At 39.6% G+C, this 24,369-nt stretch overlaps 1 protein-coding gene across 6 annotated transcripts in view; it reads right to left on the bottom strand.

The window, feature by feature from the left end:
• SORCS1 (sortilin related VPS10 domain containing receptor 1) overlaps window positions 1–24,369 on the bottom strand; it is a 588,824-nt gene that overhangs the window by 80,794 nt on the left and 483,661 nt on the right. For all 6 annotated transcript variants that reach the window (XM_019035469.4, XM_055354006.2, XM_055354007.2 and 3 more), the window contains exons 13-17: window positions 22,855–22,946; window positions 20,595–20,702; window positions 18,411–18,528; window positions 16,786–16,916; window positions 13,235–13,348 (exon numbers count right to left, since the gene is read on the bottom strand). In XM_019035469.4, coding sequence (XP_018891014.4) covers window positions 13,235–13,348; window positions 16,786–16,916; window positions 18,411–18,528; window positions 20,595–20,702; window positions 22,855–22,946 — 563 coding nt within the window. The remainder of the gene's footprint in view (window positions 1–13,234; window positions 13,349–16,785; window positions 16,917–18,410; window positions 18,529–20,594; window positions 20,703–22,854; window positions 22,947–24,369) is intronic.

A 24,369-nucleotide genomic window follows, 5' to 3' on the forward strand; every position in this document is an offset into this window, starting at 1 on the left:
CTCCTCTAAACCCTTAAAAGAATCCTTATGATTTACTTGATAGGAATTCTTTATACCTTGTATGATTTTCTTCCTGGTGTGACTGTGTGAAATTTAAGCTCCTTGAGGGCCTCCTTGTGTTCCAGATATTCAAAGCTGGTAATCAGGAGGTCCATACCAGTAACTGTACCAGTTTAAATGTGGAAATATCTGCATAATAATCGGTTATTACCACATCCCCAAACCCTCCAAGCATCTCACTCACCAACCCAGCTATGCTGATCCCTGTCCTTAGAGTCCTTGCTTCTCACAATTAGGAAACTTATGGGTTAACACCTAGCCTATGAGGGCGTCACCAAAACTCCGCTCCAGACATAAGATAACTGCCCATGCTGGTTGGTCATTGTTATGCCTAAGCAATTTGAACATCATTCCATCTGATTTTTTTTTTTTTTTGAGACAGTCTCGCTCTGTTGCCCAGGCTTTACTTGGCTCACTGCAGCTTTATTATGGCTCACTGCAGCTTCCACCTCCTGGGTTCAAGAGATTCTCTTGCCTCAGCCATCCAAGTAGCTGGGATTACAGGCATGTGCCACCACGAATGGCTAATTTTTGTATTTTTAGTAGAGATGGCATTTCACCATATTGGCCTGGCTGGTCTCAAACTCCTGGCTTCCAGTGATCTGCCCACCTCAGCCTCCCAAAGTGCTGACTAAAGACATGAGCCACCACGCCTGGCCTCATCTGATATTTATTTTTTAAAAAATCCTTTGTAGTTGCTTTTAAGTATATGTAAAAGAGAAAATAAGGGCAGGTGAGAGAGAGAAGGAAATAAAACATAAAATGCAGACACTGGTGTATGATAGCATCCTGGTACCAGCAATAGTAGCAAAAAAACGACCAGTGATGTCACCCAGGTTAATTGTGGCATCTCAGTGAGTTTCACCATGCATCAGAGACTGTCTACAGGTTTCAGAGGCGAGGCACTGTGCAAACTGAAGTCAGGTTATGATTTTTAATCACTCAACATCCAAGCACACCTGTGATTCTCTCTTGGTGGGCAGCTATAGAAACACGGGTTCACCATCACTACTAGCATCATCAACTAGAGAATATTCTTTTGTTTGTCACTGTTCTGATCAATCATTACCTTAGGCTTTCCTGAATCCTGCAATAACAGGAGTTCTGCTTAAATCCAAAGCACGAATCCATCCCCCCAGGACTATGCCACAGAAAAGGCTGTTGGTAATTTTTTTAAATGCTCATTAAAAACCATTCTGAAACCATTTTATTTCCTGTATGAAAATGGCATCACATTAGCCCTACCAGACCTGTCCCTGAAATTTAGAAGAAAATTGTGCCGTAATACAGAGTTCATTTACTCAAGTAAGCACACACCTGCTTTTTGCATTACAGAATGGTTCTATTTTCATCCCAGCAGCTGTCCCTGGGTCTGAGTTACATAAATGAATAATGCATTTAATATGTTATTAAATGGGGCTGCTACCTCCGTAATAACAAGGCAACTTATGATTATGTTGGACCTGCGCTCTGAATATTACTGGGATGCATTTAGTTGGTAAAGCATTCTTCAATCTGCCAAGAAGAAAAGTGCTTTGTAATGGCAAGGGAGTCTTTGTACAATTACTGAAAAGGAAACATTCTGCAAATGTGCCTTTGATATTACCGATGGCTCACCAGTAGATAGGATCTTACTACTCCAACAACCCCAATTTTAGCTATTCTCTTCCTCCCTATCTTGATATGCCTCTGTCACATTTTCCTTTTTGACCCTACCCTCTTTGACTTTGCTTCTTTGCTACCTGGAAGTCTTAAAAAAGATGAAGGCAATAGGCTGGGTGTGATGGCTCATGCCTGTAATCCCAGGACTTTGGGAGGCCGAGGCGAGCAGATCACGAGGTCAGGAGATCGAGACCATCCTGGCTAACACAGTGAAACCTTGTCTCTACTAAAAATACAAAAAAATTAGCCGGGCTTGCTGGCGGGCGCCTGTAGTCCCAGCTACTCTACTCGGGAGGCTGAGGCAGGAGAACGGTGTGAACCTGGGAGGCGGAGCTTGCAGTGAGCTGAGATTGCACCACTGCACTCCCGAGCGAGATTCTTTCTCAAAAAAAGAAAAAAGAAAAGAAAAAAGATGAAGGCAATATTTTTCTTTGTGAAAGTAAAACTGGAAGGAAGCATTAAAAGTCTTTGTAATCTGTGACTTTTCTATTTAGTAGGTTTTTTTTTTTTGACATTTTGAGGTGGTGATGGCAAAATACAGATGTTTTTGAGTATTCAGTGTATACTAAGGTGACAGTAGCTTAGTAGCTTAGTAGATCTCAACCCCGTCTACCCTTTGGAATTAGCTGGGGGTACTTTTAAAATAGATGGATACCCAGGCTCTGCAAACAGAAATGCTGATTTAATTGAGAATTATGGGGATCAGTTTGTTTTTGTTTTTAGGTTCCCCTGGTGATGCTAGTTTGCAGCCAAGGTTAAAGACTACAAATTTAAGAAGTCAAAAACAATAGATGTTGGTGTGGATGTGCTGAAAAGAGAACGCTTATATATGGGGTAGGAACGTAGGTTAGTACAAATTAGTACCACGTCTATGGAAAGCAGAATGGAGATTTCTTAAATAACTAAAATTAGATCTACCATTCAATCCCGCAATCCCACTACTGGGTATCTACCAAAAGGAAAAGAAGTCATTATAGCAAAAAGACACCTGTACATGTATGCTTATCACAGCACAATTCACAATTGCAAAGATATGGAACCAACTTAAGTGCCTATCAGCTGATGAGTGGATAAAGGAAATGTGGTGTACATACACCATGGAATACTACTCAGTCATAAAAAAAGAATGAAATAATGTCTTTTGCAGCAACTTGGATGGAGCTGGAGGCCATTATTCTATATGAAGTAACTCAGGAATGGAAAATCAAATACCACATGTTGTTACCTATAAGTGGGAGCTAAGCTATGGGTACACAAAGGCATAGAGAGTGGTATAATGAACTTTGGAGAGTCAGAAAGGGTGAGGGAGGAAGGAGGGTGAGAGAGAAAAAACTACATATTGGATACAATGTATGCTACTCAGAAGACGGATGCACTAAAATCTCAGGCTTCATCACTACACAATCCATCCATGTAACCGAAGACCACTTGTACTCCAAAAGGTACTGAAATAATATATATAATAAATATATATTATATATCTCAAAAATATATAACACTATATGTGTGTGTGTGTGTGTGTGTGTGTGTGTATTTTTTTCAAGAAAATAAATAAACACTACTGACCTGAAGATTAAAACTAGTGTTGTAAAACCAAATTGTTGGAGTTTAAATTCATTCTCTTACTCTATGAATTTGGGCAATTTACCCATCCTCTCTCAAATCTTTGATTCTTTGCCTACAAATTAGGGATAATTATGGAATCTTTTCCTAAAGTTCTTGGGAAGATTAAATGAGACAATGCATTGAAAAGGGCTTAGCATAGATTTCAGCACATTTAGAACGTTAATAAATATTAAAATATAAAAAGTTAGAAAAAAGTATTTAAGTATCAAATATTAACTTGCTATGATATTTCAAGTTCCCCCAAAATAAAAGTGACGTTCTTATTGCCAAGGTCGTCTTAAGATGAAATCCAATTATGTCAATTCCTTTCTTAAAATCATTCAAAATTTCCCATGGGCTTATTCTAAAGAGTAAAGTTCAGGTTTAAAGTAAAGATCCACGACCTGACCTCAATGCATTTTTCTAGCATCGGCTCATTCCATGGCCTGACATGCGCCCTGAGCCAAGCCATTCTGTATACTAAATGCCTTCTTTTGCCTGTGCTGTTCATTCTGCCCGGGATGCTCTTTCCTACTGGCAAACTTCTACTCATCCTTAAAAAAAAAAAATCAGCTTCAAAATCATGCTTTTTGTGAAACCTCCTCTTCCCTTTTGTCACGGTAGTTATCACATGCAACCAAGGTGAAACTGGAACTCTAGGTCTTCTTGTACCCCAGGGGGTGTTACTGTCATTGAGCAACGGTGGTCCTCATTTGCACTCACAATAAAAAAAAGCATAAATAGTTTAATTTCTTGGCTTGTGCTATGTGCATTTGCTTTCAAGGGAAAATACTGCCTTGTTACAATGACACTAGACTTAATGAAGCAGGAAATGAAGGAAGCCTTGGGGATGGAGAAGGAGGCTAGTTCTTGATAGAGTATGTGGCTAAGACTTAAAATCTTCCAAATCCACCACCTTAGTAATGTAGGTGTAAAATGACAAAACAGCTATATGTGTTATGTTCATGTGTGTAAATTAAAAGAGCTATGTAACTATAGATCTCTCACATGAAGATACAGGGCTACGATGGCATGGCTTAACAATTAGGGTAGAGAGAGATTCTTCTACCCCTGCATCCAGAGAAACTACTTCTGAAAAAGCAGTAGTGGTGGCAGCCTAGATTTCCTGATCTCCTATTATATATACCAGAATAGGGATTATACCAGACTTCCAGGCTGACAGACCTCATTGGTGGCTGTATATTAACCATTGTGACTCTTCATCAATAGACACAGGCAGCCCCAAAATGGTCATTTATTCTTTAACTGGGATCCCATGTGACAAAGTATGCTCAGGAGTGGCAATGTGTCCACATATCAACAATAATCTTATGTAACAGCCATAGCATCAGCAATCAGGAATAGACTTCCATGGCTGGCTAAGCAGGCTTTCCAAGTTTCTCTCTTCAAGGCAACAGCTCTTTGGACTATTCCCCTCAATGGAGTAAACAGACCTAGAAATTAGCGGATAGGCATAAGACAGAAGACCAGGTAAAAAGAAGAAAGCTTCTCTTGCATTAAGCAGGATGGAAGCAGATGTCATTTAATTTGAATAGTAATAGGAATGTGACTTCATTTTGAACATGAGCTTGATGAAATGGTGAACTGGGACATATGGCCACACACACTTCACTAAATCACTTAATATCAAGAATCATACTGATTGAGAATGGCTCACAGAATCCACTCTCTGAGCCCACCAGTTGTACGACTAAGTTAATATGAATTTGTTTTCTATCTTTTGAGGGCCTACAGTCCAAGGAATTCTAATATCGAATCCTTTCAATTGGTCATGGAAATGTTAAAGCTTGAAGGGGTCTCTAAGATCATCCAATGCTATCCTTTTATTTTTCACATAAGGAAAAGGAAACACAGTTTAGAGAGTTGCACCTCACACAGGGGACGACTGGCACGTCTGGGACTCTGGACTAAGTCTGGTGTTCTCTTGCCACTGTACCATAGCACCAGGATAAGAATTGTTAATGCCAAGGCCATTGATGTGGGCAAGAATCGCCATGTGAGAAAGCAAGTCTCCATGTACAGTGATATTCACCTTTTCCTTCATTTTCCAACCCCAGTGTCATGCATGAAAAGATGGAAAACCTCATTTAAGAAAGGTTTTCTTAAGAAAGTTTTCTTCAGAAAGTTGACTCTGTAGCAACCAACAATTATTGACTGTGTGCAGTGAGGCTGTATGGTTCTTGGCTAGAAAACAGCTACAGAGGCCCCTGCAGTGATGAGTCTGTAAATAATGCAAGTGATTGCCTTTTGTGGACTTTAAACACATGCACCATTTTTAGGGCCAATTATTCTCCTTGACGCACACTGAAAAATATCCTTGAGAGGAGATCAGACCAAACATCAAAACCCCCACAAGGCAACCAAAACAGAATCACCTGGAAAAGACCAAAGCTCCAGAGACACTGGAAATAGCAAATCCAGGAAATGGCAGGTTAGCAGAATCTAAGTGTTTTATGGCTTATGTAGAGAGGAAGTGTTCAAGTTTTTATTTTTAATTGACATATTATACATATTTATAAGGTACAGTGTGATGTTTTGATACATATATACATTGTGTAATGATTAAATCCATCATATCCATCACCTCAAACATTTATCCTTTCTTTGTGGTGAGAATATTCAAACTTCTCTCTTCTGGCTATTTTGAAATACACAACATACTATTATTAACTATAGTCACTCTACTGTGAAATGAAACACCAAAACTTATTTATAAAAAGCATCTTTTAAAACATTCCAAATGTATCTTGATAGTATAAACATAACTATTTTGCTAGAATTTATGTGTGTATTTTTTCTTGGACCCACTATATATTTGTAAATAGATACCGAACTTAAACTTTTTAAAAATGTCTTTATTGTATAAATATCCCCATTGGAATCTCTTGAATCCTGCAGGCAGAGGTTGCAGTGAGCCGAGATCACGCCACTGCACTCCAGCCTGGGCAACAGAGTGAGACTCCGTCTCAAAAAAAAAAAAAAAAAAGTCCCCATTGCATATTGAGAAACTAACCCTGAAGAGCAGTAAGAACTGTCCTTGTACCTTCTTCCATGAGGAATTAATGGCCCCTATAAAGAAACTCTACAGATAGAAATTTCTAAACATACTTTATAAAGCACATCTAGAAATATCTCCAGCTTAATAGCAAGAAGAAATCTTTCCCTTGAGAAGATTATCTTGGCTTCCTAGAATGAACCAACCCAATGCCCACTTTATTTTATATTTACAGAATCTTTTACCATTGGCATGAAACAAGTAACATGCTAGTTAATTTAGCAACTTGAATTTTGCAGTATGCTCCCTGGTTCCAAAACAGTATAAACAAGATTTAACCATATATAAGTATCACTAAATGAGCTTGTGCTTGTGGATGTGCATACTGAGATATTTATAGATACCGAAAGAGAAACAGAGGAATAAATTTGGGGTTATTTCGGCACTAACGTGAAATAAAATACAAATGAATACTGCTTTCATTTTATTTGAGCAAAAGGAACTCGTTCAGTAATCAGCTAAACACATTATCTGGCCTGAGTGGCATAAAGGGACAGACGTGCTTTGGTGTACAGTGCTTTCATCACTTTCTAATTATGTAACTTTATGAGCCTATGCAGATTACTATTTTTGTTTTACAAATGAGAAAACAGAGACTTACATTAAATATGTCTCAGATATTATTACTGCAGTGACAATTAAACATCAATACATGTCTGGACTGTGGATTCATAATAAAAATAAGTTTTTTCCCTTCTTTCTTTACTCTAGAGGAGTCTTCAGACAATAACTATTGGTGATGGTACACACTTTGTAAGGTGATGACTATTCGCTAGGCATTGTGCTACATGCTTTACATACAGTGTGACATTTAATCAAATTCTAAAGGCAAACAGCAAAATGTTATAGGTTAAGGAACTAAGGTCAAGGAAACAAAGTCACTCACTAAACATAACAGTAAATGGCAGAGGTTAGATTGAACATCCTTAATTGTTTCATTCCAATTACTCACTTTTTCGCCAAACAAAACATCCCCAATTGTATTTCACTCTCAATCCCTAACAGGCTAAGGCCCCAGTACCAGCCTCCTTGCTTTCCACCTTCATGTCAAATGACATGTAGAAGCTGTGAGGGCAGAGGCTGAATAGAGGCAGGGAGCCAATCGTGGAGAACACAGCAGGCTCTACTGTTCCACTGTGTGGGTATGAGAAACCCTGATGCCGCTGGACCAAGGAGCAGGACTGGTGGTTACAGCCACCTGGAGGGACATTCTGCACCAAGTTCACTTTTTATTCCATCCATCCTTTCTAAGTCCTAGCCAGCAACTAAAACAAAAATTGTGCAACCATTCACTTCTACATAGTGAAGATGATAAATATTTTGGCATCTCATCAAAATAGCATTTTATTGGGCACAATAATAATCGATGCCAGGATTTCCCCATCATGGAGGAGCAGATAAACCTGAGAACACTGCCATACACACAGGGTAATAAGCTGACAGTGAAAGTAACCATAGACATTTATAAAGTGAGGTATTTAAGAACTTTTTTTTTTAAAGGAATGATTTCCTGCATGCTTCCAAGTAAACTCTCAGAAAGGTGATGCTGGGGGGTTTGGTCATTCACCCCACTTAATTCATTTTCCCACTGCATGTCTGTACATGCTGTGTGAGCTATGCTGTAAGAAAAGTGTGAGACAAATGAGGTGCCCAGGGAGCAACATTTATGAAGGGGCTCGCTCTCTGGCCAGCCCTACACTTGCGATTCCTTTGCACTTCATCCCAGCCCTGAGGCTAATACAGATTCTGCACTGAGCATGAGGTGACCATGGATGGCTTAAAATGGCACTGGACACAGGGTTCCCAGTAGTTGCTTAACTATAAGCATGCAGGCATTGGCATCTGGGCTTGTCCTTGAGAAAACTACCATTGTGGCCCTTCCCCAGGATCATTTCTTGTTCTTTTTGCATGAAATGACCTTCCTCACCTTATTAATTTGGCTAAATCCTACTTCTCCTTCCCCTCAGCTTTCCTTCACAGAATCCACTGGCATTTGAATTTTAAAGGAGGATGGCACTTAATACAAATGAATCTCTAATTTTTGGGACTCACAGGCAGCCCGTGAGCAGGAAGCTAGTGTTTTAACCCTTACAAGGGAGAGATGTGGCAATATCTGATACCCAGGTCTGAGACGTACCCAGTTGGCTGAGTGGAATTTGCATTATGAGCTAACAGAAACACCTCCAATTGCCAAAAGAGACTTAATTATCTTTGTATTATTTGTATAACAAGTGTTATAGGATGAGAATATTAACTGCAGCATTATTTATAGTGGCAGAAAAAACAAAATAACCCAAACATCCATGGAAGAAGGATAACTGATAATATTATAATAATACTTAATACTATGAAATTAAAGAAATGAGAAAGTGCCCTTATATACTCTGGCTTAGAAAGATGTTTAAGACATATTTTTGAATGAAAAAGGAAAATAGAAGAACAATGTATCTAGTAGGAAATCACATACAAAAACAACCTCCCAAATTAATTTGTGTATTTTCTCTTGGGACATGTATTTACTAGCAAATGCAAAGAAAAGTATTTAGAAGTATGCATATCAAACAGATCACAGTTGTGTGGGGAAAGGGGGCCAGGATTGGGATGATGATGTAAATTGGCTTTTAAACATATAAAACATACACATTTATTTTGTAACTAAATATTTTTTAAGTAAAAATCTAAATGTATAGTGTCAGCATTATTAGTGGCTACAAGATTATATACTGAATCTGCTTATAAAATACCACTGAATCAACACATAGCCAAATAACATCTGTGGTGAGGGGCTGGAGTGACATTAAGGGAGACAGAAAGTTCTTTTCCAAGTTCACCAACATTTTACCTCTTGTGGCTACAGACACTGCAAATGGGAATTCATTGGTGTGAGGCCTTCTCTGTAGATGATTTCAGGCCTTTGTCCCAGCTAAGGGTCTTCGTGTTCCTAATGCAAAATGTGTAGCTTAGACAACATGCTGATCAGTGGGGTTATTATTGACAACCATTCCCGTGACTTTAGTGTATAAGACCCTATTTGGGTATTCACTCCTCCACCTGTGAGCATCTTACTTACGAGAGCAGGACATTTACCATACCCGCTGATGGCTGGTATTTATCATATGTTCTCTTTACACTAGCTTGCTCACCAATGCTGATGCTTTTCTGCAAAATCTTTAAACGGAACAGACGAAACCAGTGGACGTGGCAACTTAACAAAAATCATTTGGGGTCAGATGCTATCGTGTAATACCCACAGAAATGAACAGGCCCCTGAGAGTGAAGGTGGAGTCCTAGAAGGTAGTGTTGTAATTTTGTGACTACTAAACATAACAACTGCATTGACCAGCATTTATATACCTGGATGCTTATTGCTAAGTCACATTTTAATTGACATTATGATTTTAATTTTATATGGCATAGATGGTATTCTTTTTGAATATAAAATTACTTAATCGTCACTGATGTTTTATTTGACGTTAGTCAGAATTTATAAGATCTCAAATGGGCCAGGCGCGGTGGCTCATGCCTGTAATCCCAGCACTTTGGGAGGCTGAGGCAGGTGGATCACGAGGTCAGGAGATCAAGACCATCCTGGCTACTATGGTGAAACCCCATCTCTAGTAAAAATACAAAACATTAGCTGGGCTTAGTGGCGGGTGCCTGTAGTCCCAGCTACTCGGGAAGCTGAAGCAGGAGAATGGCGTGAACCTGGGAGGCGGAGGTTGCAGTGAGCCGAGATCCCACCACTGCACTCCAGCCTGGGTAACACAGTGAGACTCCGTCTCAAAAACAAAGAGAAAAAAAAAGATCTCAATGAACTGAAGAGTGAGGGGTCACAGGTATCATTCAGCCTTGGTCTATGATTGAGTAGCATCTGGAACAATTTGATCCCTCTGTGTTTCAGCCTCCTATCATCAATACCAAAGACAGACTAATATAACTTCCTTGACTGATTGAGCTGGTTAAAAAAAAAATCAATTCTTAAATTAGCTTGAGGGGTTTCCAATGCCCTTTACAGTATCTAAACATGCTAGTACCAGCAAGTAATAAAACTCCTGTCTTTTGCATTCCTTCCCCATTAAGTTTAGTTATTTTATCAACCTTTTCATTTTTTTCCTCCATGGTACTATGCTAAGACCTCACTGACCCATTGCTATAAAAGTGTTATTTATATTTCCTTGGATGTCGTGTTATCATTCAAAAAAATCATAGCTTATTCCTTTATTAAAAGGTTCTAGGAATCCCTAACATCAGAAATAGGAATCATTACAATCCTTTTCTATGTGTTTTCCTTCCTTGAAAAGAATAGTATCTATTATTTTGATAATCTTTTATAAAAATTAAACATATTTAAAATTTCAAATACAGAGTACATAAATGGAAGTCTCACCCCCTCAAGTGGATTCTCTGTACTGTAGCTGGCTCAAGAAAGGAGAAGGGGCTTTGTCAAGTAAAACTGGCTGATTGGTAAGGTTCCTATCTCCTTACTTCTCCTTTCTCCTTCTTCCTTCCCTTTTTTTTTCTCTCTCTCTCTCTTTTTTTTTTTTTAATAGATGGGGGTTTCCCTATGTTGTCCAGGGTGGCCTTGAACTCCTGGACCCAAACGATCCTTCCACTTCAGCCTCCTGAGTAGCAGGGACTATAGGCATGTGCTACCACAATAGCTTCTTTTTAACTTTTTATTATCAGAACTTTCAAATATGCATGAAGAAAAGTAATGTAATAAATTCCCATGTACTCATTACCCATCTCCAAAAATTATCAATACTTATCTGCTTTTTAACACATTAAAACAAAACTCACACAAATATGTATCTCTAAAAAATAAGACTTATTTTTTTCTTAGCCTAGCCAAAATGACTTTATCATGCCTAAATATATAATTCTTTAATATCACTTATGATGGGTAACTTAATATGCGAACTTGACTGGGCCATAGTATGCCCAGATATTTGGTCAAATGTTACACTTCTGTGGGTTTTTTTTGTTTGTTTGTTTGTTTTGAGACAGAGTCTCACTCTGTCGCCCAGGCTGGAGTGCAGTGGCACGATTTCAGCTCACTGCAAGCTCTGCCTCCCTGGGTTCATGCCATTCTCCTGCCTCAGCCTCCCAAGTAGCTGGGACTACAGGCACCCACCACCACACCTGGCTAATTTTTTGTATTTTTAGTAGAGACGGGTTTTCACCATGTTAGCCAGGATGGTCTCGATCTCCTGACCTTGTGATCCGCCCACCTCGCCCTCCCAAAATGCTGAGATTACAGGCGTGAGCCACTGCACCCGGCCACTTCTATGTATTTTTAAATGAGATTAACATTTAAGTCAGTAGACTGAGTAAAGCAGATTGACTTCTCTAGTGAGGGTGGGCCTCATCCAATCAGCTGAAGGCCTGAATTCAGCAGGTTGACAATTCCCAAAGTAAGAGAGAATTCCTTCTGCCTGATGGCATTCATATTGGAACATTGGCTTCTTTTCCTGCCTTTGGTCTTGAACCGAAAGATAGGCTCTTCCTGGGTCTCAGGTCTGCTGGCCTTTGGACTAGAACTACAACATTGGTTCTATGGTTTCAGGCCTTCAGATTCGAACTACAACTACACTGTCAGCTCTCCTGGGTCTCCAGCTTGCTGACTTACCCTGCAGATCTTGGGACCCACCTACCTCCATAATCGAATGAGCCAATTCCTTACAATAAATCTCTCTTTTTTTTTTTTTTTTCTTGAGACAGAGTCTTACTCGGTCACCCAGGCTGGAGTGCAGTGGTGCGATCCCGGCTCACTGCAACCTCTGCCTCCTGGGTTCAAGTGATTTTCCTGCCTCAGCCTCCTGAGTGTCTGAGACTACAGGCACACACCACCATGTGCAGTTAATTTTTTTTTTTTTTTTTTTGTATTTTTAGTAGAGATGGGGTTTCACCATGTTGGCCAGGCTGCTCTCACACTCCTGACCTCAAGTGATCCGCCCGCCTTAGCCTCCCAAAGTGCAGTGCTGGGACTACAGGCGTGAGCCACTGCTCCTGGCCAATAAATCTCTTTCTAAATAAATATACATCCTATTGGTTTTGTTTCTCTGGAAAGCCCTAACTAATACATTAACTGAATTAGTATATGTTCAATTTTCCTCAATGGCTCAAATGTGCCTTTTTACAGATCATTTGTTTGAATCAGAATTTAAATAGGTTCTACACACTATTTTAAAGTTTATAGATACCTACTACATTTGAGACAAATTTATGATTTTTTTTCCTTATTATAGTATTTCTTAAATAATATTGCATAAGCCCCACGACACAGAATATTAAACACCAAATTTCAGAATGTGATTCTGGATTTACAAAGGTCAGAATGCATGTTTAAATGTGTCAAGACTGAACACAAAGAGAAAGCAAAATACATTCATATTAACACTAGTATACTTTTGAAAAGTCAGTGAGTTCCTTTTGTGATTCCAGGTTCCACATCTATAAAACAGGAAATGCAAATATTAAATATCTATTTGGCCTTCCTCATCATGGATACAATGAGGGTAAAAGGTAACTTCACAGGATTAAATAGCTTGAAAACAAAGTGTCGAGAAAATGAAGACACTTTTAATATCATCATTGTGATCTTCAATCAAGAAACATTTCTTTTTTCAATTTGCAACTGGAATCTTATTCTCAAATGAAACTTGCACTATTAGTGCAAAGTTGTGCTTCATTGTTAAAATGAACAAAAGCAATTACATTGTGCTGTAAGGAAATATGCTTGGTCCTTGATCAGAAGTAATTCTGTCAGTATAACATGTGCTGAAAGGCAGCAAAGGTTGGCCTCTCAAGGTCACTACTCCAGACACTTACCCAGTACTATTGAGGTAACTCTGTCCCAAGCTGCAATCCTTTGACAGAGAGGATGGATTGAACCAAAATGCCGGCAGGCACTGGCCATTGCTGTGTCGCTCATAACCATAGTCACTGTTAGGAAAGAGCCGAGAAAAACCTTTCACTAGGTGGCAAAATTACTGAAAACAATTCTACGTCAGTCCACAGCCAAGTTCTACACTAATCAATCAGTCATAACAAACAAAAATAAAAACAAACAAACAAAAAAAACCCACAAGCATTCCCTGAATCAATGACTTCTCAAAAATAGAACTTTTTTCATAGAATATCTATCAATTATTCAGGAAAATATCCTACACAACTGGTCATTCCATTTAAACACTCTCAAGCTGAGAGAGTAGATTGTGTTCTCATTAGAACGATACACAATACAGGTGGCTGGGCCCAGAGAAAGCTGTAATGAGAAAACGGGTGTGGTGGAACTCAACCCTTGGTGAGAAATTCATCGCAGAGTTTAACACGGCCACATGTGGCACAGTCCTCATTACTGGTGATGTCTTTGGGATGCTCTTCCAAGACATCTGGATCTACCAAGGAGAGCTGAGCCAGGTCTCTCTGTGTACACTCCATATGCTTCAAAGTTACAGCCAAAAAGGAAATGTCCTTCAGGAGTGTCTCGAGCATTCCCCTAAGGAAATGTTTCACACTAGGCAGTTAGCGCTGCCACTTGGGACTAACTGCTTTAAATCCTCTCCCTACTTTGGAAATAGCCAAAGACTTCCCTCTCAGCCTCCTCTCATTCATGCTTCCAGGAGCCTCTGAGTTGCCTGATATTCTTGGCTTCTGGCAGATGAACCTGGGCACAGAGAATGACAACAAATTGCACCTCCACATGCACAGACAAATTGCAGGCAGCAATCGGCAAGCATTAGTATGAATTGGCCCATCTGTGTAATGGAGGTGAGATGCTGGCACACAAGGGTCAGGAAGGGAGAAATAGGCTCAGCTCAGGGGCCTGTCACCAGGCAGCTGGTACTTAGAATTTTGCACATACCAGCAGGATTTGGTGCTGGTTCAATGCAGCATGGGTAGGAAGACTTCAGAATTGCTGCCTATAGGACAACCAGTGTTTGCTTCGGGAAGTTACTTTACAAATGCTGGAGAGGGACAGGCAAGGTCATTTGGGGGACTGTCCAGGAGAGGGCCAAACCAAGGAGAAACACTCAGTGACAATCACCTTTCATTACACTACAGCCAGGTGTAATCACCAAAACTCTAGCTACTGGTAGAAACCCAACAAGGTTGTGATGAGCCTTCCCAAATATTTTCATAAATCATGCAGTGACAGAAATCCCACTGGACCAGAAAACCTTACAATGAACTCCTTCATGATTCATTTCCCACTTCTCAGAATGCATTTCAGCTGGTGGGATGAGTAGCCGATTCCAGTCACAAATGAATGCAGGGATTGGGCCAAGACTAAGGGGCACGAGAGATACGGGAGAGGAGAAATCTAATTGCCTTCCTTATCTGGTATTCCTTTCATTCTGGACTAGCTTACAATTGAAAAAGAAAAATGACAACAACAACAACAACAAAAGACTGGCTTACTTTGAAGCCTGTAGAAAAGATTCCCAGAGAAGCAAATGTTTCGAGGAGAAATCAGGACATTGGGACATCTCATCTCATCTCATTTTTTTTTTCTCTTTGGTTTTCTACCAGAGAATAAATTTGCCTCCTGCTAAAGAATGGCTGTTTCTTAAGGCAAAAGCTAAACCACTAATGTAAGTTGCTAACTTCCTTTGCAAATCTTCCTTGAATACGGTAAACGAAGAAGCAGCAGTGGCTTCAGAAAGAGGGATGCAATGAATGACTTAAAATCTCATGGTAGTTTTCCCTATGAATGCATTTCAAGATGTTAATCCCAAAGGGTAGTACAGAGATAAAATATTTTTGTCATTGTAATAATATTGCACTGACTAAAACAGAAGTCACACTGGGGAGGCCCCTGAAGATTTCCATGATTTGAGCTCCCTGAAGATTTGAGCTCCAATGTAACTGAAGCTCTATTGCCCTCTGGCTGAGCCCGAAGAGATACTTCATTCGCTCTTGGCTTGGCGTCCTCACCAACAAGGGGATACAGCTGTGGGTTACTGGTCTGACTGCTGGCTGCCACTCTTGTCAGACCTTCTTAGTACTATTTATTCAGAGAATATCTCCAGATGTCTACCATAAGAGAAGGCTTAACTTTTCTAAGATATGTGATGTGTATGTACACAGTATCTCAGCTCAGTCACTGATATTTTAGTGATTCAATATGTAACCTGAGGTTGCTATACAGCTAGAAATAAACTGTTGAAAAATGACTTTAGTTCTTATGCGGGTCAAGTTTTAATTTTTTAACACATATGTACATATTTAGCGATTGTGTTTTCTAAATTAAAAACAAATAAACGAATACATGAAAAACAAAAAGAAGAGGGAAGAAAACAATGGAAAATGAGATGGAAAATATCAAGGGAGTTACCACCTACTTGTCCTCAATACTTTGTAAGCCTTACCTGAACAATTAACACTGACAATAAGCCGAGGGCTTCACAGTGCCCACAAGCTAGCTTTCTGTTGAGCAAATGTCTCAAGAAGGACTTTATGGCACTCTGAGTTTAGTTTAACCTCTAAATGTCTCAGTACTTCTCCAGTTTAAATTAGCTTAATCCTGGTAAAGCAAAAAGTCTCGTTTATCACTATGTTCACTGAGTTACAGATTTGCAATGCCATTGAATCCATCCTTGCTCTGAGTTCAGCAACATCTTCCATGAACCTCATAAGCTATGGTGTCAGCTAACTACGAATCGAAAACTTGCAGGGACAGAAAATTTACTGCCTTAAAAGGCTATTATTCCACTACAGGAAATCCTAGATTCTAGAAAGCTTTCATCTTGAGCATAGATGTTTGTTTGCTCCCTAAAAAGTCCACTTACTGTTTCCAGTGTTGCTGTTTGAAGCAGCACAGAAATAATCTGCACTTTTTTTTTTTTTTTTTTTTGAGATAGTCTCACTCTGACGCCCATGCTGGAGTGCAGTGGCGCGATCGTGGCTCATTGCAATCTCTACCTCCTGGGTTCAAGCGATTCTCCTGCTTCAGCCTCCCGAGCAGCTGGGATTACAGGTGCCCGCCACTATGCCCAGCTAATTTTTGTATTTTTAGTAGGGACGGGGTTTTACCATGTTTCCCAGGCTGGTCCCAAACTCCTGACCTCAAGTGATCTGCACCCCTCAGCCTCCCGAAGTGCTGGGATTACAGGCATGAGCCACCATGCCCGGCCAAATCTGCCGGTAATGAAGATAATTACCATCCATCTTCCGAGTCCTCTTTCAGTCTAAAGAAACTCTTGATTATCCCACATACACATACACATAGCTAGTAAACTATGAGGTAATTTTATAAGAATATGAAGCTGGCCACTTAGCCCTATGTATGTTACTATTATTTCAATTCTAAGCTTTCATTCAGGCCCATGTGGATTTGATACACCGAATGGCTCCAGGAGATAATTGCACAAGCTCACCAATCAAAATCAGCCTCAGTGCAGACACAGGGTTCAGATTCCATAGCTCCTGCATATTTTCCTTGCATACACTTCCGCTCTGATTTTCGCTTCTTATATATCCTTTTTGCTCCCATGATACATGCTTCCCCCTGTAAGCAGAGAAGGATCACAGATAATTGGGCACATAGCTTGGACTTTCTCTGCGCCACATGAGTGACATTTAGGGAGACATTTGCACATCTTAGTGTAATGTAAACTTTGGTAGCCCTCTTTGTGCTAACAACATTTTCCTTTTGCGGTCTAGAGCCCTATTATACAACCTGACTATAAAGGCAATCCTAACAATCATTGAAGATTATTAAACAACATCCTTAATTTTGTGTGCACTTATCAAACCTTTATTTGGCAAAGTGTTGGGTGCAGTGCTACGAAGGACACACAGACTCAGCCTGTACCTAGTGTATTGCCAGTAAATCTGCAGTAATTAAGTTCAATTCCCCTATAATAAAAGATTTATACAGTTGGTCACTTATGAGAGCATGAAAGAGGAGCATTGCTAAGAAATATAAAGATCCATTTTGCCTCGATTATGCCTCTGCCCACACAACTTTACAGCACAGATTTTAATGTTCCTCTACCAGACAAGCAAGAGAGCTAAATTCAGTGTTTTCCTACAAAATAAATAAAAGCTTTGAATATCACAATGCTTGTGCATCCCAAAGGAGAAAATATCAGCAATGTAAATGAGTGATTTTATTGTTAAGCCTCTGAATAGGGTGGGTGTTTCCAGCTAATGCAGGGCCCACTATCAGACACTCCTCCTTCTGTGTTTCTGAAAGATCAGAGTAGAATTTTGCTTTATCTACTGTACACCGTCTTTCTTGAGCAAACTCACTTTAACTGGCTTCATTATACGTCTACATTTACATATATTACTTAGTCTAGGTTTGAGGTATATGACGTTTTTCTGCCTGAATATGGTGATGGCTTTGCAGCAGGTACTTCTACCAAATCCTTTGAGAGATCTGCGGAACGACTTGTACCTTGGGAAATCAAGGGAGAGACACTTCCATCCAAGCATTTTGATATAAGCTGGATATGTGAGAGGCCAGGACAAATGAAAGTTTCCTATTAATAATTCTGCATTCTCATACCAGAAGTACCTTGCAAGGAGGCAAAAAGTACTATATAGTTCCAAGGAATCAAGGCAAAGGGGAAGAAGGATTTCTCCGGCAACACTCACCCAGCATAATTTTGTTATTTTATGTCTCTGCTTGCATTGCTAGGTAAAATTGAATATATCTTCCTCATCCCTGCCCCCACCATGCAACCATATGACATTCTCAGATGAATTATGTTTGGATCTGAGTGCTGAATTGGTATTTCATTTTGAGTTGTAAGCCTAAGCCAAGCACATTTGAATTTTATCTCATTATATCCTAGCACAATAAAAACAGAAATGACTTCACAACAAGCTATTAACGGTGAGTTTGTTCACTGCTGTGGAACACAAATGTGTAAGAAAACAGTAGATGGACATTTTGGCCTAGAGCATCCTAGTTCCTATACCTTAGCAACTAGCTTTCCCCCAACACCGCTCATGCTTCCTGCCCAGGCCTTAGTCTCAGTTCTTTTCCTCCTACCTGGCTGTGCAGCTGCCAGGGTCTGTAGTCCTCTTCGGCACACCGTCTATCAAAAATGGACTTGTAATCTACTTTGACCAGCTGCCATTCAGAGCGGTGGCTGAAGTGTCCAAACACTCTACAGAGTTCATGGTGATAAAAATAATTACAATGATAACAATGTAATGAGTAATAACAACAGAGAGCATTTGTGGGGTGTTCACCCTGAGCTAAGCACATTACATGAATCATATCATTTAATCCTCAAAACGCATTCATGAAGAGGGTACTTTTTTTTTTTTTTTTTTTGAGACAGAGTCTCGCTCTGTCACCAGGCTGGAGTGCAGTGGTGCGATCTTGGCTCACTACAACCCCTGACTCCCTGGTTCAAGCAATTCTCCTGCCTCAGCCTCCCGACTAGCTGGGATTACAGGCACGAGCCACCACACCAAGCTAATTTTTTCTATTTTCAGTAGAGATGGGGTTCCACCATGTTGGCCAGGATGGTCTTGATCTCCTGACCTAATGATCCGCCCGCCTTGGCCTCCCAAAGTGCTGGATTACAGGCGTGAGCCACCGCACTTGGCCAAGGAGGGTACTATTACTGGATCCACTTCACAGACAGATAATATGAGATTCAATGAGCTTTGTTAACATTGCAAATACAAAATCAAGTCATAATAACAGGTAGAACCAGACCCAGAGTATTTAATTCAAGAGCCCACTTGTACATATTGTGCCACAGGATTGGTTGAGAAAATATGGTTGAGAAAAACAATCATAAATGCTGTATTCTATGTGGTCCAAGATTAGACTTCTAGGTTATCTTGCTAATGTACATAGTTCCCATGGTTTCCATGCTATTTTACTTTCCCACCAGCCCCTAGTGAAAGTGATCAGCAGAACCAAGTACTAATAATGGTTTCCTACACTGTACATTCTACTCTCTTTACTCAGAGAGACTTAAGTATTTACTGAGATGTTTGAATTACCAACCATAGGTTTGAAGAAAAGCCATGAAGTGGCCTGTTGGGTCAGTTTTTTAAAATCTGTTTTGAAAATATAAAAATTGAAGAAAGACAAATTATGGAATGCATTGCTAATTTAGCTATGTTTCTCATTGAGAAAAGTGTAGCTATTAGGCATATTAGATTTTTATTGTTCTTTTCTACCATTAAAAAGCAGAAGTGGTAGGCCAGGCGTGATGGCTCACACCTGCAATCCCAGTACTTTGGGAGGCCGAGGCAGGTGGATCACAAGGTCAGGAGATTGAGACCATCCTGGCTAACGTGGTGAAACTCTGTCTCTACTAAAAAACAAAAAATTATAAAAAAATTACCCGGGCGTGGTGGCAGGCACCTGTAGTCCTAGCTACTCAGGAGGCTAAGGCAGGAGAATGGCATGAACCCAGGAGGTGGAGCCTGCAATGAGCCGAGATCATGCCACTGCACTCCAGCCTGGGTGACAGAGTAAGGCTCCGTCTCAAAAAAAAAAAAAAAAAAAAAAAAAAAAAAGTAGTAGTGGTAGGGGAGAGAATTAGCTTACCAAGTATTGACTTCGGCTTGAAAGTTTTCATTGATGACCAGATCAACTACTTTATAACCTTCCCTTTCTATTTTCCATGTCCAGTTTTCCAAAGGAAGGAACTATCACAGTTTCATACTTGAAATTCAAAGTCCATGTATTGAAACCCATAGGCAGCGTCATTAATCTTTCACAAATTAATGATCATCACATTCCAGACAAAAATGAATGTAAATGCAATTTCACAATAACAGACTGTTCTCATGATTTTCCTAACATGCCTCACAATTGGGTTAGGTAAAGAGCCAGGGAAAAATACAATGCTTTGTGGCATTTTGATGAAACTATGTTCTGATTTAAAGCGAACTGATTCCTATATACCTGAGATTTTCTACATATCCAGGTTCTTTATTACTAAAGTTTTAAATGTACAGCTTTATTTCCTATTGAAATCATCACTTCTAATTTCTCTAAGCGCCTCAGTCTGGGTCTCCTAAAAACTATCAGAGAACCAAGAAAATAGCTGCCCACATTTTTCTTCCCTATTTGCTGTACACTCTTGCAGTAAGATGCAACAACCTTGAACCTAACAGCTGCAAATCAAACAGGCTTAGCTATAAAACATTTTTGTGGATTACTCTTTTCTATGAAGGCTGGACCACATCATACTTTTCAACTTACGTCATGATGAGAGTCTCTTCTCCAGGCTCACCCAGAACCCCATCCACAAAAAGTGGAATAGATGTGAAACTGTATTTGCTCCAAGATCTCCCTTCATCAAAACTCAACCTAATGATATAAAAAATATCAGTCATCAGATCTCCAAAGGAAAAAAAAATGTCATTTCAAAGGAAAGATACTCTTAACCCAGAGATAATACATTTTAAAAGTAGCTGAGACTTTGTCAAAATGAGCCTTTCATATGAATAAGTATTCTTAATCATATCAGAAAGTAGAAATACAGTTAGCCAAGCCACCGGGACACAGATGTATTAAAACATCAATAAAAGGAGAGCTACATTAAATGAGAATAACTATAAGTCTCTTATAAAATTGTTGAAAATTCGGATATTTTATTATATCTTAGACCTCAAGCTTTTGACCCTGTCCAAAACCTCTCTACTGTCTAACAAGTCTTACAGGTGATCCTGAAGAGCGATGACCTTGTAAGACTTACTTAGATTTCAACCAACCCATCTCTAAGTGACCAAGTCCTCAGTGTGTCCTTCTCACAACTGTAAATCCTGGTTGACCTTACTGAATGAATGAGTACAGGATAGGCTCTTGAAAGCAAGAGAAGATAATTCTTCAGTCCTGATGGTCACTGGGATGGTCTAAATGCTTGTGTCCTCTCTAAAATTAAAATGTTGAATATCTAATCGCCAATGTGATGATATTCGAAGGTGGAGACCTTGGGAGGTGATTAGATCCTAAGGGCGGACCACCCATGAAAGGAATTAGTGATCTTTTAAAAGAGGCCTCAGAGAAGTGCCTTGCCCTTCCACCATGTGAGGATACAGCAAAATGGTGCTATCTATAAACCCAAAAGTGGAACCCTCATCAGACACTGAATCTGCCAGCATTTTGATACTGGACATCTCAACCTCCAGAACTACAAGAAATTAATTTCCGTTGTTTATAAGCCACCCCAGTTTATGGTATTTTGTTATAGCAGGCCAAATGAACTAAGATGGCCACCCAGGACCTTTTCTTTGCTCTGCATTTCTTTATGAATGCCCTTGCCCAAGCTTAGCCTTTTTTTTCCTCTCTTTTGCAGCTTTCCCTTCAGTCATCAAACTAACTAACAGTAGAAGGAAAACCAGGCTTTTGATTTTGGACAAACTCATATATGGAGAGAACCACTTTCAAAAACACAGTTAAAAGAGCCTATTGATAACTCCTCTGGGAGTTAGTCCTTATACATCCATCTGTGGGACATGCACAGGCAGAATTGTGGAATATCACCTCAAAAAAGAAAAATAAGAAAGCAAGCTCAGGAGAAATGAGACTGGAGCAGAACTGTCATGCACTGATCATCTCTGTGTGGAATGCAAAAATGGATATGGATATTAAACTCCAGGAGATGTTACTTGGGAAAGGTGACTGCAAGAAGTCAAGCTATTTCAGAGACTATACCTGATCATGAACATTGTTCTACCTGTAATCGTGCTGAGAGAATAATATACTGGTGAGGGTGTGAGAGTGAAAGTATTATCACATTTGCAAAGTATAATGAAATTTCTCTCTCATGGAGTAAAACTCTCCCTCTCTCTGTCTGTCTGTGTGTCTCTCTCTTTCCTACCTCCACTGCTCTAGTAGACCTTGACATTCTGAAACTGGCCCAACTGGCCCACAGAACTGATGTTTACGGTTTCTTGGAATAAACACAGAAATTGATCCTCCTTGTCTTAAAACTTGAGAAAGTTACATTTGTCTTATCTGAGTTCTTCTCTCAGGAAACCAACCAGGCCTCCCAGGTAGTATCAAGGAGCTGAAACTTACCAGATAAAGACATCTGGACAGTGAGAAGCCAGACTACTTACCCATCATGATTGCCTAATTGACAACTTGCTTCCTGTTGACCACTTCCTCTTCCTCACCTCCTCTTCTTTACCCCTCCCTAATTCCTGTTTCCTTACACCTGGTTACATTTCTTCCCTCTATATAAACCCCTACTTTTAGTCATCAGAGAGACGGACTTGGGACTGATTGCCTATATCCTTGGCTGCAGCACCCAGTTAAAGCTTTCTTCCCTGGCAATATTTGTTGTCTCAGTGGATTGGCTTTTTATGTGGAGAGTAACAGGACCTGAACCAAACCTCGGCATTTTCGTAACAGATTTACTACAAAAACAGACACGGTTTGATAGCCTGACTCCTAGACTGATCTTAGCAGTTCGGGACCATCAGGTGCAGATTTCACAGGCAGCATGTGCCCTTACCAAAGATGTCGAATTGGGAGAGATGTGTGTTTCATAGCAACCAGGACTCCACCTTGATCCAGGTACAAAACACTGTGCTCTTCTTCAAAGATCTGGATGAGGAAAACACATACATGGACACACATCCACATCCACACATACCCAGGCTTCAGAGAATCAGTCTTCACATGAGAACAAAAATCCTTCCCATGATAAAAATAGGTTTCCCTAAATCTTTGGGAAAATAAAGCTATAGAACAGTTCTTCCCAACATGGGCTATTGTACCATTGGTGTTATACAAAATAATTTTAGGTGTGTATAAAATAAATTTGAACAATGAATATTTATGGGTTCATGCTTAGATTCCTTCATTTTCATGATAATTTCTATTGATTCCCAGTTATGATGATGTCAGAATATTGCTTAACTGTCATATATTATACATCTCTAGACAGAGGGAACCTTAGAAATCATTTACTCCAACAGTCTCATTTTCATAAATAAGAAATCTAAGGTTTAGAGAGATGTGGTAACTTGCCTGAGATCATGCATACAGTAATGGATAGAGCTTGGACTTGCTGCATTACAGTGCCCTTTCCAGATCTTATTATTTTGAAGTTTCCAACTGTTATCAAAGAAAACTGTTCTTGTTTAATTAATAGATGTTCCACCAAAATCATGGTGAGTTCTGTTGTCATCTTTGGGTGCATGTGTCATTTGGTCTTTCTCCAAATGTAGAGAAAGAAATTTGAAGTCAAATGGAGACATAATGGAAACAATCTCTAGGTCCTTTCTGTATAAGATGCATGCTGTTTTCTCGTCAGATTATTAGTGTAGCCTTGCCTGGAGTTACATTACAGACAATCTTCTTCCAATTTGTTTATTTCTTATACCCAAGATGCAACCCAAGACTATAGAAGTAAGGACTTCTTTGCCTTGCTTGGGGTGTTGGAAAGAAGAAAATGGGATCCTGGCTCTCTATTCTCCAGAGGAAGTTTATGTAGAATAGTCCAGGTTTCTACATACCTCCAAGATCAATTGCTATGGAGTTTCTTATGCAAATTTCTTCCCTTCCTCCTCCGCTCAAAATATCAGAATCCCACTGAGGATCTATAAAGGGTCTGAAGCTAAGAAATGGCATTTGGAATATAATGTGGACACCTCTGTCTAAAATTTAAAGGAGAGTGCTCTCATCGCTAAGTGTGATTACCTGTGCATTAGATTTCAATTTACAGTGCTAGTTATTGTATGATAATTAAACGTCAGTAGGTTATTAAAACATATTGATTGAAGTATAACAACCACGCATTAGGTGCATATCTTGCTAAGATTGCTAAACCTCATTAAATGCCTGTTTTGTAAGCTATGGGTATCTAATTTTCATTCAGAAGAAAGGCAGGAAGCACTTAAGCTAAACACACTGGTTTAAAGTATTCCATTTCTACTTTCTCTAACATATGCATCCGGATGGTTATTACTCTGTCTTTTGCACATGAGATTTAAACATCTCAGAACACCACCTGGGTAATGGCCAT

This window comes from Gorilla gorilla, chromosome 8 (assembly GCF_029281585.2).
Source record: "Gorilla gorilla gorilla isolate KB3781 chromosome 8, NHGRI_mGorGor1-v2.1_pri, whole genome shotgun sequence".
Taxonomy (NCBI): Eukaryota; Metazoa; Chordata; class Mammalia; order Primates; family Hominidae; genus Gorilla; species Gorilla gorilla.